This window comes from Limanda limanda, chromosome 7, assembly GCF_963576545.1.
Source record: "Limanda limanda chromosome 7, fLimLim1.1, whole genome shotgun sequence".
NCBI classification, from domain to species: Eukaryota; Metazoa; Chordata; class Actinopteri; order Pleuronectiformes; family Pleuronectidae; genus Limanda; species Limanda limanda.
Genome location: NC_083642.1, coordinates 30,232,947 through 30,251,938, shown reverse-complemented (window position 1 = coordinate 30,251,938; position 18,992 = coordinate 30,232,947). Strand labels below are relative to the sequence as shown.

Here is an 18,992-nt window from a genome sequence, read left to right as displayed (position 1 = left end):
ACAGTGCACTACCAAGACAATGAATGTACAGTATGGAGTTCTTCCACAGTAAGAGTATTGCTTATACAATACATTATGTATTATGTGCAGTACTTTGCTTTGATTGTTTGTAAGTATGAAAACAGGTCTGTACCTGGAGTCAGTGTTGAAGTGATGACTCAGTGTTCAGTCTGGTTGGATTCCAGTTGTGTCTCATGTTGGACATCCTAGAGCAGGGGTGTCAAACTTATTTTAGTTATGGGGCCACATAATGCCCACTGATCTCAAGTGGGCCAGACCAGTAAAATCATAGCATAATAGCTTCATACCCCCCGTTCGTTTTCTCTGCCGCTGCCACGCCCCGAAGCCCTCAACGACGTCCCGTCGCTCAGGGTGGGGGGGGGCGTGGCGGCGACGGATACCAACATAAGACCAACGTAACGGGGGGGGGTCCGACCCGTCTTGGAACACAGACCTAGGATACTGACGCACGCAATGAAAGTGAAAGGTGAGGGCCGGCGCGCGCCGGCTGAGGTGTGCACACCACTGCGTACCCCCTGAACCGCTTCGCGTAGCCCGTACTCCAGTTTGGGAACCGATGGTCTATGGCAGGGGTCACCAACCTTTTTGAAACTGAGAGCTACTTAGAAGGTACTGAGTATTACGAAGGGCTACTTGTTTGATACAAAATTCCTGTATAACAAAGTTGCAAAGATCACCCTTTAAAAATAATAATAATAAAATATGTGAAGAGAATGTCTGATCACATCAATTTTAATTATTTCTCACAATAATTATTAACAATGATTTTCAAAACAATAATGGTAGGAAACAGATATATTAAAACATGCAACATGTACAGGTACCTGCGAATCACTACTAACACATAAATAAAATACTAAACTTTACTTACCACAGAAACGGGAGCGCAGACGTCTCTAGCTTCTTTGTCAGGAGAACAAGCCGAACATCAAACCATGTTATTCATCTGATATGTGAGTGGAAGCCTCTCCACAGACTCAGGCAGTGTTCACTGACAAGGTTTAGCCTGTTAGCTCAGGTGGAGCCGAGCAGGCAGGAGGCTAGGGAGCCGCAGTCGGTGCGCTGACTGTGATGTCAAGTGAAATTACTCATAATTTCAAACATCTATATCGCTTAAACGAGGGAGTTAGACAAAAAATTCACCCCCTCAGAGTTGTCATGAAGGAAGAACCTCACGATTGAGACTAAAATCCAATTTTTGAACCAGGCTTTAAACAGATTTAATTCTGCTCTAAAGTCCGGCTTTTTAACATGGGAGTCAATGGGGGTTTGCTCCCTCTTGGAGCCAGGCGTAGCTCGACACATCAGCGCAAGAGAGAAGGAGAGAGAGAAAGTTGAGCGAGCAGACTGAATGAATGAATTAATATATAAGTGAGTGCGCGCCAAACAATCGGCAAAAGAAAAACAACCAATGATGGCCTCAATGGCCCATAAACAATATGTAAGCAGTCTGATTCATTTAAATATGCTTGATTTGGCTATTCCCCCACTCCTGCTGATCAACTGGAGATATCCTCATATATTAAAGCTTTTTCTTTTTTAACTAAATACATCTTTGAAGAGATTACTTGTGTTTCGATGTGCAGTGGTAGTCGGCAGTTCGTTGACAGCCAGGGAACGGCCAGCTGGGCTTTGATTGCAGCAGCAATGCCTCTCTGGAGAACCTCTGATTTACCTGCAATAAGAGAACACAGCTTGGGATGAATCATCAAATAATAAATACATGACAAAATGCCATACCACAAAATCATCCTAAAAACTAGAGCCTGAAATTTGATATCCCAAAATAACCCAAGTCAACTTCACTCTTAGGGCGGATGTGGCTCAGGAGTGAGAGCAGTTGCCCTGGCGCCGACCTTCAGGTTGGAGGACGACCACTCTACCCCTCAGCCACAGCTATATTTGCAGGTGTATTAGTAACAGTATAGACTGTAGACCAGGGGTCACTAACAGGCGGACCGAGGTACGCGTCCGGACCCAGAAGCCGTCCCGTATGGACCCGGACCTACAGCCAAAGCAGAAGGTTATGATTTAAAACCTGACGGGGCGCTTCTATTTGTTAGCGGCGCAGCTTTTGTAGTCTTTACGGTAGTGGTTTAGCAGATGAGGAAACGCACAGACCAATTGCATGCGAGTTAAGCCATCCCACGTGATCCTACTCAGCCAATCAAGTCTGTGCAGTCCAGGCGGGTAACATTGCGACTCTACAGTGCAGACAAATGAGAGTTAGAGCCAAGTTACACATGAAATGACGGTAGAAAGAAAAAGAAAGATAGCGATACAGGTAGAGAAAACAATGGGAGAGATAAAGACGACTAAGTCGGAGAAAGGGAGGGAAACAGAGGCGTGAGACGGAGAAAAATACGTGGGGGATTGGGATATAAGAGGGGAAGAAAGTGATTCTAAAACTGAGTAATTGTTAAGATGTGTTGAGATTTATTATCTGTGAAATTGGTTGAGACTTTTGAGTCAGTATGTAAAAGAGAACAATTTAAATTATAGCTTTTGCTCCCTTTATTTTATTTTTTCTGAAGTTAAGCCCTTAATTGGAACATGCACAACTTTTACATTTTATTTATTTTCTTTTATTTTGAAATGCAGCCCTACTTTTATTTAGTTAATGAGATAACATTACACATATCTGCAATCATACATATATGTTCAACTCTACGTCACGTGACAAAAAATAGTCAAAAAGTTTTTTGAATCATACTGAATTCATTTGATTTGTCAGGTAGTGAGTAAATGCAGATGTTGATACAACTACTAGGCTACTTAAATATATATCACACTAAATAGTTAGACATTATGATCTTCCAGACCTTTGCTTCAAGAAATTTTCTCTAACTGGACCTCTTTAAATCTTAGTTGAATACCCCTGCTGTAGACTATAGAGCTAGAGCTGAAGCACTTATCTGGACAGAGATCACTTTCAAATAATTTCTGTAATAGTGTATTAGTGTTTCTTATCTGTTCCTGTCACAAGACTAGGGATTATGAAAACAAGCGATAGGCGACAACGTTGTTGAATATTGCGATGATGATATGACTTGTGATAAATAAACATAAACAGTCCCTGGTTAGGACGCAGGAAGAGAGAGAGAGGGGAAAAGAGTGAGCGAGTGTCTGATGAATGCATATGCTGCTCTTAAAAAGATTTAACTCAAACAAAGATCGATCGTTATGTGATGATCACTGTTGATATTGTGGCGACAAACAAGTTGAGTCAATGTAGTAAGTCGATTTCTCTCACAACTCACACATCAATATTTTCTGACATTTAACATTTTCACATTTCAGTCGTTTTGTCTGTGACCAACATAGTGTTTGTCTATTTAACACATTTTTTCTCTGCTTGATTTCTGGAGTTAATAAACCTTAGATTTCTTCTGTGACAGCAGATTATGTTGCAACAAAGTTCAATAACTCCAGCAGGATCAATCAAACAATTTAAAGGTTGATAAATGATGACAGACTCATTATAAATAGACTTGAAAACATTTGGAGATTTTGGTTTAAAGTAGGGATGGGTTGTGATAGCAAGCATGACACAATCCCTTTGGCTTACTGGTAAAAGAGATGTTGTGCTATACAACTGTGTGGATGATAGACTGGAGTTCTCTTTACCTGTTGGCTGGTCTGAGGTTTCAGCACCCTCACGGGGCAACTTCTCCACCAGGCACATGAGCAGGGAGCGGATCTCTGGCTCGTTACTGTACAGAAAAGTCTGATAGCCGATCTCTCCTTTATAACCAATGTCCTGGGAACCAAAATGACAAAGGGAACATTTGCTCTTTAGTATGGCAGGTCCATGAATGAATAAATGAATGAATGAGTTAATGAATGAATGAATTAAAAGATGGGCAGATGGATATCGATTATCTTATTCTATGACATTCAGAACTGTACTATAAATAATGGTATTCAATTATTTACTGCTAACAGTTACTTACTGGTGAGCATTGGAATGACACCATAGGACAGGATAGGGCTGGGCGATATGGCAAAAAACAAATATCACTATATTTTTAAGGAAATCTCCTCTAAATCACTCTACAAATGTTAAATTCATAAAAGTCCATGGGAAGTGGCTAAGTTAATGGACGTTAGCATTCTGTTGGTTCCTGAATGTACCTTGTCGGAAGATATCAGTGGACATTGAGGCTTAAGTTTCGAATCGAATATACATTTTGGGGCTTGCATTATGATCATTGAGCAACTTTGGATCATAGAGGGGACTTTGTGTTTTTACTATTATTCAAAAATAATACACACACAATGCATCAACAGAAACAAAGAGAGACGGACACATCAGCATGCACAAGTCTTCCTCAGGTAGTTTTGTTCAGATTATTATTAGGTTTTTAAAAAGGAACACCTTATTACAACTTACAGTTTCTGAAAGAGGGTGTATAACTATCTATACAGAGCCCAATACATCTACCTTTAATCACTATCAAGCTTTACTGTTGAAGGAATCTATTCTTCAAATAGGGGTTTTTATTGTGAAATATTTGCAAGAGCGGAAGATGCACAGCTTTATTCTGTATAGTACTTGTATTTATTTGAGTACACAGGACTACTTTTATATATGGAAATAGTCATTTTTCTGGCCATTTTCAAGGCAAAGCCAATGTAAAAAACAACTTGCTGCAGTAGCAGCTCCTCTGCAGAACACATTGTTTAACTGAAAACCTAAATACTGTGCATTGAACTAGGGCTGCACCTATCGATTATTGTTCTGATTAATCTAACTATATATTTTATTTCTCGATTTATATAATAATGCATTTATCAAAAATATTCATTTTAATTTATACATTTATATTTATTTAATAATCATCTCTTAAATACAAACAAATCTGACAACAAACAAAGTATGCACTCCAAGGCATTATTCCTTTTACAGTTCCATATTTCTCCAAAATAAAATCTGTGCAAGAGCTTGTTCAATTCAAGTAAAAGGAAAATGTAAATGTATATTAAGCTGTCCAACAACAGAATCATTGAAAACCTAAGTAAAATCCAAGTAACTTTCTGGAGGAAAGTGTAAAATCAAGTTTAGCAATCTATCAAAACTTATCTTGAAGTAGTAATTCATTTTCAAACTGAACTTAAGTGTACTCTATTAATACAATTTATATTATTTTCTTGTTTCAAGTAAATAATGTTTGTATACAAAATAAAGAGCTTTTGAAAAAGTTAAATCTTATCTTAATAATCTTAAAATGAAATGCTTAAGTTTTGGTTTCAGTTTCCGCTTTTCTTCTTTTTTCTAACTACATTTCACATAAACAATCTCAACAAACATTAACAACTGAACAGCTTAAGCTTACCTCTTTGTTCTCACTTTCTCTAGTTCAGTAAAGTAAACTTTGCCGTGTGCTGCCAGGATTCACTCCGCAAGTCTACATATTTACGTAATAGATGACGTTGATTACATCGCCCCAGCCGTACATTGAAATGATGCTGTAAATATTAATTGATATTAACATGGATATTGTGCTTTGATGAGATACAGTTGCACAACTGCCTTTCTTTGTATTTATGCTTGTACCTTCAGCCTTTAACAGAAATTGTAAATATATGCTTTAAAGTATATCTAAAAAAAGTACAAACTGAGGAGTCAGACCATTACATTCATTGTAAGTAATTAATAGAACCTAAAGAAATCTATTAAAACAAACTTGAACCCAGAGTAAGTGGCTAGAACTTTAGTGAATTGGTGAGTTTCTGACTGATTTTTAATTAAGGCATAAATAACAGTTGTTGCAGTAATCTAAGCATGATAGAAGCATGTCAAATTGTTTCAGTATCCTTCAAATTTTCTATAGGAACAATTCTATAAATGTTCCTCAATTGATAAAAAAAAGTGTAAACCCTTGTGACATGCTGCACAAAGACAGGACACATTTGGCAGAAGTTGAATGTTCGTGTAGCTTGAGCCAATAATCTGGTTGAAATTTGTTTAACTGGAAAAAATCCTTATACATCGTTTTTGTTACAACCACAATGCACCAATTTTCAATCAGAACCTCAGAGTGGTACAGCAAACCACTGATCGATTTTCAATGTGCTTGGACTTTCCATTAAAAGATATAACATCACTTTGTGTGTTCAGTTCAAACTTATTGCCTTTGATTTGTCTTCCCTATGTTTCCCATGTTTTGTATTTGTGGTCCAAAACAGTTAAAGATATTGCTGCTAAAACTCATGCTTAAAGTTGCAAATAGTACTCTAGTATAGCCAAATATTAAGGTGAAGTTTGAATTTGATGAAATTGAAAATCTTTTTTAGCACAGTTCAGTGGATGTGCAGAGAAAATTAGCATTCTGTAAACAAGAGTAAAATTTAGGAATTGCTAAAAATTTGCAATGGCTAGCATCTTGAAAACAGCGATCAGAGGAGCCGATCAGATGAGGCAAGAGCTGTCACTCATGAAGTGGAACTCTCAAAAGAGATGAGAAGGAATTTAGATGGCTTTATAATTTTTTCTTCACTAAATACTTTCTAACTTAGGCAGTTATTTGATGACAAATATAATTTTAAAAAATTCCACAGCTGATTAGTGAGGGCAGCTTTCACATGTGCAGTATCGATTAAACATGACAATGGCTGCAACGTGAGCTTCAGCATTCTGGCAGTTTTACCAGGTGTCTTATCACCATTTGCTTCTTAGTGATGCAAATAACGTGTTTGTGCTCTTGGTTAAGCAGGAGGTGTTTGTGTTGCGCCATATCACCAGACTCAAATCATGCACTTTTGATAGTTGTCGAGTGAAGAGCGAGACGCTGTCTACAACTCATTTGATTATTTATTCATCATTATTATTTGAGCCTTCTTTTTCAGGGTATACATTTGAGTTCCAATACACTTCATTCAAAATAAATAAATAAGAAGCATGTTACCTGACAGGCTTGTGCCAGGCTCATTCCTACTCTGAAACGAGCAGACATGCCTGGAGGAAGGGAGGTGGGCAGCGAACTGCCAAGGCCTGGATCAATCACCTGGATACATCGGACCACCGCCTGCACAATCAGCTCACTGCTGAACTGTCTGACACTGTCAATCTCCTCACTCACCTCCCTGTCGGTAACAAAGACAATTTTAAGGTAGATACAGTCCCCTCGAAAAGGAAGGATTTGAAGATTATAAAGTGTTCACAATTTTTCACATTTTATTTCCTGGTATCAACATCAGTCAGTGACATCACCAACAACCCCCTCAACAACCAAAATATGAGAAGAATACTAAAAATATTTTATTGAATAAGTTATGCAGGTTATCCAATAACCAGAAGCTTGCTGGTTTGCTCCCCAACTCCTCCAGTCTACATGCAAAAGTGTTACAATGCCACCATGTGGTTGAATGAGATCATGTTTCAGGGAAAGTTCCAGTCCAGTTATTGTGCAAAGTTTCATGTTTCTAGCTCATTCCAGCTCATTTTGAGCTGAGGAGGCTCACTACAAATAATAATAACAAACAAAAGTAAAAACAATAGCCCCTTCGGGGGCAAATTGTGGTGAACCAACCTGTGTCTCAAAAATCAAGGTCTGAACTGAACCATGAATTTCAGAAGCCTTTGCAGAGTAGCAGGGTTGCATCTATATTAAAAAAACATCTGAAGAACTTTATTGATGTTCATTGTGCAATTGCTGATAAAACAAAAAATATTATTTTAACCACTTTTGTGTTGGGTGTTTGGGTTTAATTTCTAAAAAGGTTTTGAGCATTTCGCGAAGAAAATTTGTTTTAGACAGGGTGCTTCTAATATATTGGATCATAAGGGACATTATTCACATACAGATTAAATTAAAATACTTCAGATATATTACTGAAAACGCAAATACAAATAAAATGCTCTCACATGGACAACATTTTTCACAAGAGGGTCAGCTTTGATAACCAAGTCAGTTTATTTATTTCAAACAACATGAGTTCTTAAAAATTTTGGGCAGGTTTAAACGGCTAATTAAATTACTGGTTTATTTTTCAAAGCAACTGGATTACACCGTCGCCATGTGCACTAAACTTAGTTTTACTGCCCTCAACTAAAGTGAGGCTGCCAGTCTGTGCCGTGTATTATAACAAATCCGACTAATCAATTAATAAGGTAGTTGTCAACTATTTTCATGCAGAACAGTGAGTTTAGTGAGTAGGACCCTTCTAACACAGTGCAATGGATGTTTACCCAGCCAATAAAGGAGGTGGTCTTCATTGGTAGGGGCATAACTTGGGTTGAATTTAATCACCTTTTTTGTAGTTAGGATTAACAGTGAAGTTACTCTGGATGTCACAAGTTAAGGCTCCAGTATGCTTCTCCGACTCCGTGGATCCCACGCACGGATCCCACAGACTCTTTTTCATTTATGCTTTTCCGACAACTGTACGTCAAGAAAACAATTCACCGCCAAACAGTAGGTGGCGCAACGGAAGACGAGCTCAGAGAAGCCTACCTCATTTGTGCGTACAAGAAGTCCACGTTTGTTTATTTATCTTCTCCCGGTTTTCCTCACACAATGGCAACTTAATAAAATAAAGTGACACCGAGCGGGTCAAAATGCTAATGTTATCGTTTCTTAGCGCAGCGGTTTCCCGGTCTTGTTTCCAAACTGCGTTGCTAATTACACGGTATGAAGCTACACGGAAGCAGCTAGCTTCCCCTCCAGCTTCCACACAGAGTCAGCAGGGACTCCCGATACTAACTACTACCCAGTGTTTGCTTCTAACCTGACGGTATTTGAGAAACAGTGTCATGATAGCCGTGAAATTAAAGTCGTGAGAGCGGGGTTTTGCGCTGTTACCACTAGGGATGGGCATTCGATTAAATTGTCTTAATCGATCGTCGGGAGAGATAATGACGAATATCCGATTAATCGTTAATATTTTTATATTAAAATTCACTATTTATAGGCTGTTCAAATTAGGGATGGGCATAATTAATCGACGATCGATTAATTGATCAGAAAGAATTTCGTTGAGGACATTATTTTGTCTTCAACGAAATTATGTTGCGTTCACTGCCAACACTGCGAAGCTATACGTCTCCATGAGCGCATGAGTATGAGGGCAGAATATCCGATTTGCCTGAACGCAGCACAGTGACGACGTTAGCAGCTGTAGGAAGCAGCCCGGAGCTATACTCGACAAGCTCCGCTGGGGGACCGGCGGCTGGCCGCTGGGAGCTAGGTGGATTTGACGGTTCTCAACCTCTCAGTCCGGTTGTTGTCATGTCATCAATCCCGGAACCTCACCCAGACCCGGGTCTGTACGGGTTCCCTTCCCGTAGACTGAGGGTCCGTGTGCGGACGTTCAGCCGAGCTCCGCAGCTAGCCGCCGCAGCTAGCGGAGGCTAGCTCCAAAGCTAGCCCCTTCGGACCCGGACAAAGCCGGGTCTGGTGGAGGGGTTCCGGGATTGAGAACGTGACAACGGCCGGACTGAGAGGTCGAGAACCGTCAGATCGAGCTAGCTCTCAGCGGCTAGCTAATCTCTCAGCGGGGCTGAGGAGTACAGCAGCGCATATTTTCAAGTGTAACCATTGAACGATCCCGTTTAACTGCCACAAGAGTTGTTCATCTTGTAATAAAGATCTAAATGAGGATACACGCTGTGTTTTTTCTATTTTCACTGCATTTTAACAGCCCATAAATAGTGAATTTTAATATAAAAATATTAATGATTAATCGAAAATTCGTCATTAACTCTCCCGACGATCGATGAAGACAATTTAATCGAATGCCCATCCCTAGTTCAAATGCAGTGAAAATAGTAAAAAACACAGCGTGTTTCCTCATTGAGATCTTTATTACAAGATGAACAACTCTTGTGGCAGTTAAACAGGATCCGTTCAATGGTTACACTTGAAAATATGTGCTGCTGTACTCTTCAGCCCCGCTGAGAGAGCAGCTAGCCGCTGAGAGCTAGCTGGATTTCACGGTTCTCAACCTCTTACTCCGGATGTTGTCACGTCCTCACTCCCGGAACTCCTCACCTAGACCCGGCTTTGTCCGGGTCCGAAGGGGCTAGCTTTAAAGGCTGGCTGCGGAGCTCGGCTTCATGTCCGCACACGGACCCTCAGTCTACGGGGAAGGGAACCCCGACAGACCCGGGTCTGGGTGAGGGGTTCCGGGATTGAGGACATTACAACAACCGGACTGAGAGGTCGAGAACCGTCAAATCTATCTAGCTCTCAGCGGCTAGCTGCTGCTCTTTCAGCGGGGCTTGTAGAGTATAGCTCTGGGATGCTTCCTTCAGCTGCTAACATCCTCACTGTGCTGCATTCAGGCAACTCGGATATTCCGACCTCCTACTTGAAGAAGAGCAGTGGACTCCTCGCGCGCTCATGGAGATGTATAGCTTCGCAGTGTTGGCAGTGAATGCAACAGAATTTCGTCGATGACAAAATAATGTCATCGACGAAATTCTTAATGATCAATTAATCGATCGTCGATTAATTATGCCCATCCCTAGTTACCACCGCAGTTAGCATGGTAGCTAGCAAGCTAGCGCCGTTATGAAAGTTTGTTATAACCGTATGTGACCGTACACACATGCACGAAAAGCTCTCCGAGGTGCTCGGAGAGAGCGTTTTACTGTCCGTTTCAGTCCGTGTCAGTCAAAACGGAGAAGCATATATCGGCCTTTAGCCCTGAAGTTACATTACCAGTAACTTTGCTTTGTAGTGCAGGCCGCAGGAATTGCTACACACCAACTACCCACACAACAAATAACTTGAATGGGAGTTGAGGGTTTAGTACTGGCCAAGTCAATCACTGGACCTTAAACCAACAGAAGAATATTGCATCTAAAGACGTTACTGAAGGGAGAAAGACAAGAACCTGAGAGACGTTGGTTGAAAAGCTTCACAAATGAAGAATGCAACAGTCATGTGATGTCAATGTGTCAAAGGCTTGATACGGTTACTCTAAACAAGGTTATCCAACCAAATATTGTGACTTTACTTTGCTCACCTATAATACAAATTGTACTTTGTTGTGCAAGCATGTTAAAAATCTAGATGTAAACAGCAGAAAAGAAAGGTGGAAATTCTAAGCACTTGTCTTATCCTCATTTTTTGATCTTAAACCCAAATGTGAACAACAGAAAAATAGCATCTGGTCATTCCATGTTAATGGGTTCAAGGCAGCCATGTCTCTAATTATCAGACTTGTCATTAGTCAGCTAGCGTCATTCCAATAACTGGAGGTTAGGTTAGCTCTGCACACAACAACAACAAAACACTTACGTGCCGACTTGTTTGAGGGCGTGAATCAAAATTTTGTCAACCTCCTCCATGGATGTATTTTCTCCGAAGACAACTAGCTAACAGACTGGATTCTATGATAACATCTGATGCTGCTGGGCTGGTTTAAAAACACTATGTTAGCTCATATACGCCTCGCCTGAGATGAAGATAGAGAACCGACTCGCATCCTCTGTTAGCTACCAGCTGGTTAGCGAGGCTCCCACTCCTCACTTCGCAGATACTTCGCCACTGTTACAGTTGAAGTGTCTTGCCACAGACAAACTTGTGATAAAGTCTTGGAACTGAAACTGAGTAGTGCTACCAACATGAGACAAGTGGTACCGCGGATCCTGTTCCGTGTGGGAGGAAGTAAAAAGGGAAAACCACAGCGGTGTTTATGGGAGGTGGAGTTTCCTTTCGACCTAGTGTTCATGAGAACAGCTGAAGAATTACGACCCAAGAAATACATTTCCCAGCATACACCAAAAGAAACTGTCTCGTGACCTGAATGGTGCTGGAATTAGTTTTCACGTTTACAAATACAAATGGTCAAGGCGACATTCTTATCTTCAGCCCCAGGTCAAGAGCCTAAATAATAAAGAACACAAAACAGTTAAAAAATCTAATACATTTTGATATAATTAAAAGGCTTCTATGTATATCTATCAATTTGAACCAATCTAATAAAAAGTTTATTTAAAAAGTAAAAAAACAAAATTCTTCCAATCTATCAAACATCATTTATGTTGACCCAAAGTATCTCCTAAAGTACAAATGAATAATTTCTCAGTAACATTAGAATATTTAGAAAAACTGTTTGTAACTTCCTTCACTGTTAGGTAGACAGCTCTGCATACTATTCCAGAGGGGCTGCACTGATTCCCAATAAATTAATACAAGAATATTTCATTTTCTTTTAGACTTTCAGGGAGGAAAGGGAATAAACTACAAAAAGAGTCCATAGTTCCTTGTACTATTAAAAAAAAAACATATTTCATTACCTCTGCTAAGGAGGTCATGTTTTCATCTGTCTGTTAGTTAACAGTTAGTGAATTTAAATGTGGTTTTATAAAGGGACTGTTTGATAGAGGTATCTCTTGCCTTATAGTTCAAATAGGATTAGAGTACCGTTCATTTAAAAATATTATTAATATAATTAATAACAATTTGTTGTTTGATGAGAATGACTGATCTTGTTTGTGGCAGTCACAGTGGTGAATCCACATGTCAAATTAAACACATTCAGTTGGTCTTACTTGAATATAGTAGTTCATTGTAACACAGATGTGTTAAAAGAGGCATTCACGTAAAGTAGGGATATCTTAGTAATATACATGGGAGGCAGAAGATAATGCTAGGTCACTACAAGCTATGTTGAGAATGGAGACTGCTTCATGATACGGAAAATGATCAAGGGCTGATATAGTAGCAAATTTTACAAATAATAATCGTGGCCAATTGACTACAACATAGAAGTCAAGGTTTGATCACTGTTAAAAAAGGTAGATGGTAGGCAACAAGAACCTATTCTAGGGCTGATCACCACTAAGAGTAAAGGACAACTTTTGTGTGAATAATAATATTATTATTTGCAACTGAGAAGTGAGGAGCAACCTACTTGTTTTGGAGAATAGTACCATTAAAATACAAAAATAAATAAGAATTCTGCAGTATTCAGTCTCAACTGAGACCCAAAGAAACCTGACCATCCACCAGAGCGGAGTGTGTTTGACAATGCACCTAAAAAAAATCTAACTTTATACGGAAAAAGTAATAAATGACTTACCCTTCAACCCTCATGTCACAATAGAAAATGCCCCAACATCGTCATTATCCTTGTATTCTGACACATTTGAAAAACCCATAACCTATTTGTAATATAAGAGCACGTTTATAAACAGCATTAGATACGGAGAGTGGAACCTGGCTTTAGAATTAGCAAAGTTATGGATCTATAAGATCCATATAATATCTATTAGGTACAATATGTGTATGACAATTGAATCATGACGGATCTTCAAGAGAGACAGGAGGGGAACAGGGACAAAGTGCAGGAACACATACAGCCATGATAAGTCAGTGTTGTGCATGAACACGCTTAACGAACTAGTTCATTGAAGGTGCTCATATTTTTGGTGAATCGTGCACTGAATCAGTTTTCAACTGCAACATTAACTTTTGCAGGACTGAACGGCGGCCACCTCTACCATCTGCACTTAATCTGTGCCACATTTTTTCTGATAAAGTAGGGCAGAGCAGAGAACAAGTAGATTTACAGTAGGTCGTGGTATGCATCTTGGAGTTGGGAGTTGGATCCCCAAGGAGTGTCATTAAGTCTAGGTGCTAGAAGAAGTTCGGTTCTTTTGAGAAGTCATACACATCTGGCTTAATTATCTCCGTGGACCTACAGCCATGATCAGCATCTCTCCTCCCTTCCTCAGTCCAGTTTGATTAGACTCAACTCAATGCTGCTCTACAAATCAACTTGCCTGGCACTGCTCTGCACTGCCTCTCTCTCTCCCACAGTGCCCAAACCAAGCCCACCTCCAAACGCTCCATTGTTGTTTTTTCCATGTTACCGAACTGAACAGGAAATACATTGAAAAACATGCATTGAAGGACTAAATGAAAAACTGCAAGATCTTACAAAAGTTTTTGGTCTATATGTCCCTTCCCGGGCCACGTACCTGTCACCCTTATTTGTTGAAATTTCTCTTTTTGTTATCTTAGTTAAATGAAAAATATATCTTGCCAAATATAACCATTACTAAAATGAAACAATCGCATGTTCCCTTATTTGCCATGGTCACAGAGCCATGATGTTACAAATTGGTGTTCACCCGAATCGAGTATTGTGTCACTAACTTTGTTTAAAGTGTTGAGTTGTCACTGATTGGCAACATTTGTTTTGTGATTGTCGAGTTCTTTGTTGTAGAGTTGCATCTTCTGTAGATGCCGTTCAGAAGGTGACACGAATGACAGGGTAGTGATGTCTGCACCTGATTTCCTTTTGTGTAAGCCAGTAGTGGAGGCTCTTAATGGGAGTTTGATGTGGTGAAATAAGTTCAAGTCACAGGAAAAGGGAAGGTTAGTGTTGCCTTGCAGTGCACTGTGCCACGTTTGAGCTATATCACATGGTAATAGCGTTTTTCCTTTGGGATCTGCCCGTTCATGAGTGTAGTGTGGGGTGACAGCAGTTAGAGCAATTGACCTTGAAGCATGTCACTTGTTTTGACAGAGTTGCCAGTTTCTGGTCATTTTGCCACACCAGTTGGTTTTGGTGCACAGGTACCCACTGTAATAACCCCTGAAGAGAGGGGATACTCCATGTAAGAGGTTACTCTAATATGAACAGTCAATATTGTACATTCTTTTGTTTTCTGGAGGGCTGATTATTATAAAATAATGTGTGATGAAATAAATAAAATATTAGAGCTATTGTTTAAGCGAACTTGCATGAAATGGACATTTTCAAATGCCCCAAATAATCACCTTCCTATACTGAGTGGACTGGGGTCCCTTTGTCTCAGGAGTTGCTGCCTGATTTGGCTTCGAATTTTGAGTACCATAAGGAATTGTTGCGGTTGTTGCTCCAGAAACCCTTATTTCTGGGTTTTTGATTGTGCATTCTGACAGGGGTGGAGCCAAAAAAATATACCACTTTAATCTCCTGAAAGCATGAAGAGGGGCAGGGACCGTTTTTCTGGTGTTGCTGGTAAGGGAAATAGATGAGCTGGGGCCTGAGTTGCCAAATTCCATCAATCCGGCCTCGCTCCCTTGTGAGGACCATCTCTCCCCAGCAGCACTTTGCTGACGTGTTCTCACCCTTGCAAGGATGCACAAAACTCAAACAACATCATGTCAAGGCTTCCCCGGGGATTACGTTCACAACTCTATCAGTTTCCTGAACACAAATGAAATGTTATTCAGACAGAGTTGGCAGCTATGCTTGAGATGGGGTAAATAGAAGAGTCCAACAGCGCCTGGTGCAGCCCCATCGTCCTTGGATGGATCTATACGCTTCTGTGTGGACCACCAAAAGGTGAATGATGTTTCACTGTTTAAAGCGTATCCAATGCCCTGGGTCGACGAGCTCCTGGATCAGCTAGGCACTGCACATTTTCTCTACCTTTTATCTTGCAGACTGATGCGTCGAACAGAGGGATTGAGGCTGTTTTGTCCAAGCAGGTTAAGGGGCCTTGACCACCTGGTACTGTACATCAGCCGGTTATTGTCCAAGAGGGAGTCCAGGTACAGCGCGGTAAAAGAAAAGAGTGCCTGGCAATCCGGTGGGTGGTGGACACTGTGTTATTACCTCCTGAGGCGCCCGTTCATCCTCTGTTCGGACCATGCTCCCCTTCAGAGGCTCCACCGCAAGAAATATACCAATGTGCGGATCACTTGTTGGTATTTTGCTATACAACCCTTTAAATTCAAGGTGAAATTCATAGGTCAGGGGCACAGATGGCTGTGGCTGACTTCCTCTCCCGTTCAGAGGGGGGGGCAGTTTAAGCCGGACGGGCAGTGGAGGTATGTGGTATAGGGGTGTGATTAGCATTATGCCTTTATTCCTTTTTTTTTTTATTACATTTTTTTATATATTTTTATTATTATATTATTTTTTCATCTTATTATTTTGCTGCTTTGCCTCGTTGGGATTTTCCTTTTGTGTTTATTTGTGGGTATGTATGTGTGTATGCATGTATGGGTATGTGTATATATATGTATATATATGTTATGTGCCGTGTTTTCTTTATCTCTCTCTCTATCATCTCCTCCAGGTGTGTGCTCTTTTGGCACATCGCCTTATGTCTTAGGGACAAAACAATATGTATATATATTTATATGCGTGTGTGTCTTAATGTATATGTAAATGAGTGTCATTGTTACGTGTCGGGCAGTGGGCATAGTGCTGTGGGTAAAATGGTTTTGTATTTATATAGCGCTTTTCTAGTCTTGGTGACCATTCAAAGCAGTACAGTTTTGGAGGATACCAACATTATCTGGTCGGTAGATCTTGTTGAGCTGGTCATTTCAAGAGTAGCTCACAAGCCTACAGTATAAAGTGTGGGCACCCCTGCTAAACACTCACTCACGTAGATACTCTCTTTTGTTTAGAAACACTTGTCAGTTTGGTTTTTGCCACCCTCACATTTATTTCAGTGAAGCTCTTTTTCAGATAATCAGCGTAGGCCTTTTGTTTGTGGCTTTGTTTAAGAGGTAGCAAATAGTCAGGCCTAGTTTTGCTATATTAATTTCTTTGGCAACTTCCTTTGTTCCTTCTTCCCCCGCATTCTGTGATTCTGAGTTACGTTTGCACTTGATTTATAATTAAAATAAAAGACACTTTATTTGTCACATCTGCTCTGACTCCATCAGTTTATTGGTTGTTGTGTGTTACCGCCCTCCTTTAATCCTATTTTCAGCCAGGGGACATAACCGTAATGTTTGCAGATGTCTACCTGTATTGGTCTGTGGGTGTGTGTATGAGTGTGGGTCTGGATGTATAAACAAAGGGGTGCATATGTTGTGTTCTTCCATGTAATGCATTTTTACAGCATGGTGAAAAAAACAGAGGGAATTGGCTTAAGGAGTCCATGTCCAAGCTGGGAAGGGTCGGCCACAATCTTCCCTTCACGTCTCAGAGTACAGGTCCTGGAGAGAAGGCAGGTTGCAGCCGATCACCTCCTCGGCGGAGCGAATGATGCGCTGCAGTCTGGCCTGGTACTTGGCAGTAGCAGCAGTGTACCATACAGAGCATTCTAGCATACAAAGGAGCACGTGGTTCCATCCAAATATAATACTTTTATTGAAATTGACAATTTAAATCTCACATATAGGAATGGGGCGAGTGATCAAGAGCTGAGGCTTACCTGTGGAGAGGCAGGCTAGTGCGGGAGGGGAGGTATCTTAAAGAAACAGTATTAATTTATATCAAAAAGTTAAAAATAGATAACTTAATCTACACAATTAGTCAAAACAAACTAAAGTCTAAATAAACAGTAATAATCTCATCAGGCAGGGAGTTCCGCCAGTCAGTGACGGGTTAAACAAATGGTCATACTTTCGGATCTCTTCTGCCAAACGCTCTTCTATTTGGTCCATATTCGTTCTTCTAAATCTTCCGTGGCTTCTGCCGGTATTATGGGGCACGAAACCGGAAATGCGACTCCGGAAAGGATGTAGTTAGCAGACCAATCACAGCCTTGCGGGCTGCGTGAGGCTTGCGGAGCTTTGCTGTATAATTAGAAAAATTGGGCGACGCCAGAACGTAAGAAGGGATACGCAAGCACGCTAGGGGCACGTAAGGGCTCTTGCGCTTGCGTGCCCCTGAAAACGCAGAAGCATGCGCCAGCCTTTACAGAACCTCAGAGCCCTGACTGAGAAAGCTCGGTCACCTTGAGTAGCCAGCCTTGACCTAGGGCAGAGGACGGCGTGCTGCATGCGGCTCTTCAGCCCCTCTGCAGTGGCTCATTGTAAAGTGTTATATTTTTTGCGAACAATGAATTGAACAAATCAGTTTTCATATGATGAACATGAATGTCGTCACTCACTGGCTCAGAGGCGCATGCAGTGATATCTGAGCTCGTTCACGTGAAGTAGCCGGTCAGTGACTTTGTAAAAGAACAGTGAAACACAGAGTTTTTCTGGTATCAGCTGCTCAGTCATCACAGCAAAGCTGCAGTTGGTTTGTACCGAGCTGGAGTTTCTGTGGCCTCCTCCACTCTGACCTGCTCTCTATAGAACTAATAAACACTCATTACTAGTTATCAGGACCTGATCAGTACATGAAGTAAATTTGTGTTTGTTTGATTTGCTCTAGAGTATGAGAATGCATTTAAACATCATGAAAAATGACTCAACATTTGTGCTCAGTAACACACGAGTAGTGACTAACAGTCAGGCCTCAGTGTTATGAGCAGAACGACACGCAGGCATGATCCGACACCATCGATTCATAACCAAACACATGACCGTATGTTTGTCACCTTAATCATCCCAATAAAAAATGGAACAAATGAACGTGAACTACTTCATTTTAGGAACCGTGAACTTAGTTAAAAATTTGAAAAAAGTATCTATGAACGTGAACTAGGTAATTTTCATCTGCATGAACTTGACTGTGAACTAGTTCATTTTAATTGTGAACTGGCACAACTCTGAGTATAACTATACAATTTTATAAGCTGTGTTATCAAATATATTTTGCGACTCTAGACAAATTGTATTTGGTGGAAAAGGGGGCCAAATGGCTCTTTTGATAGTAAAGGATGCCGACCCCTGACCTAGGGACAGCCAACAGGGACAGGCTGGCTGATCTCAGGTTACGACCAGGATTATAAGGTGTCAAGACCTGCAAAATTTATGTAGAGGCCAGCCCATGTTGAGAATGGGCAAGATATGAGAACTATGGTTTGTTTTTGTTAAAACACGAGCGACAGTGTTTTGAACAAGCTTCAAGCGAGTTACTACAGATTGGCAGAGGCATGTATACAGGGCGTTGCAATAATCCAGGCAGGAAGAGACAAAGGCATGTATTCGTTTTTCTATGTCCGGGAGAGATAGAACTGATTTGATTATAGAGATGTTTCGTAAGTGAAAATAACAGGATTTAATGATTTGATAAAAATGTGTTTTGAAGTTCAGATGAGAATCTAATCTGACACCTAGATTTTTAGCTGTAGTTTTAATATTGACTGCCAGGGGACTGAGAAATGATAGGGT

At 40.5% G+C, this 18,992-nt stretch overlaps 1 protein-coding gene across 1 annotated transcript in view; it reads right to left on the bottom strand.

The window, feature by feature from the left end:
- ccdc22 (coiled-coil domain containing 22) overlaps positions 1 to 11,621 on the bottom strand; it is a 37,412-nt gene extending 25,791 nt beyond the window's left edge. Inside the window, exons 1-4 of the mRNA XM_061075029.1 lie at positions 11,268 to 11,621; positions 6,930 to 7,107; positions 3,649 to 3,781; positions 1,590 to 1,696 (exon numbers count right to left, since the gene is read on the bottom strand). Coding sequence (XP_060931012.1) covers positions 1,590 to 1,696; positions 3,649 to 3,781; positions 6,930 to 7,107; positions 11,268 to 11,317 — 468 coding nt within the window. The 5' untranslated portion in view covers positions 11,318 to 11,621. The remainder of the gene's footprint in view (positions 1 to 1,589; positions 1,697 to 3,648; positions 3,782 to 6,929; positions 7,108 to 11,267) is intronic.
- Between the last annotated feature and the right edge of the window lie 7,371 nt (positions 11,622 to 18,992).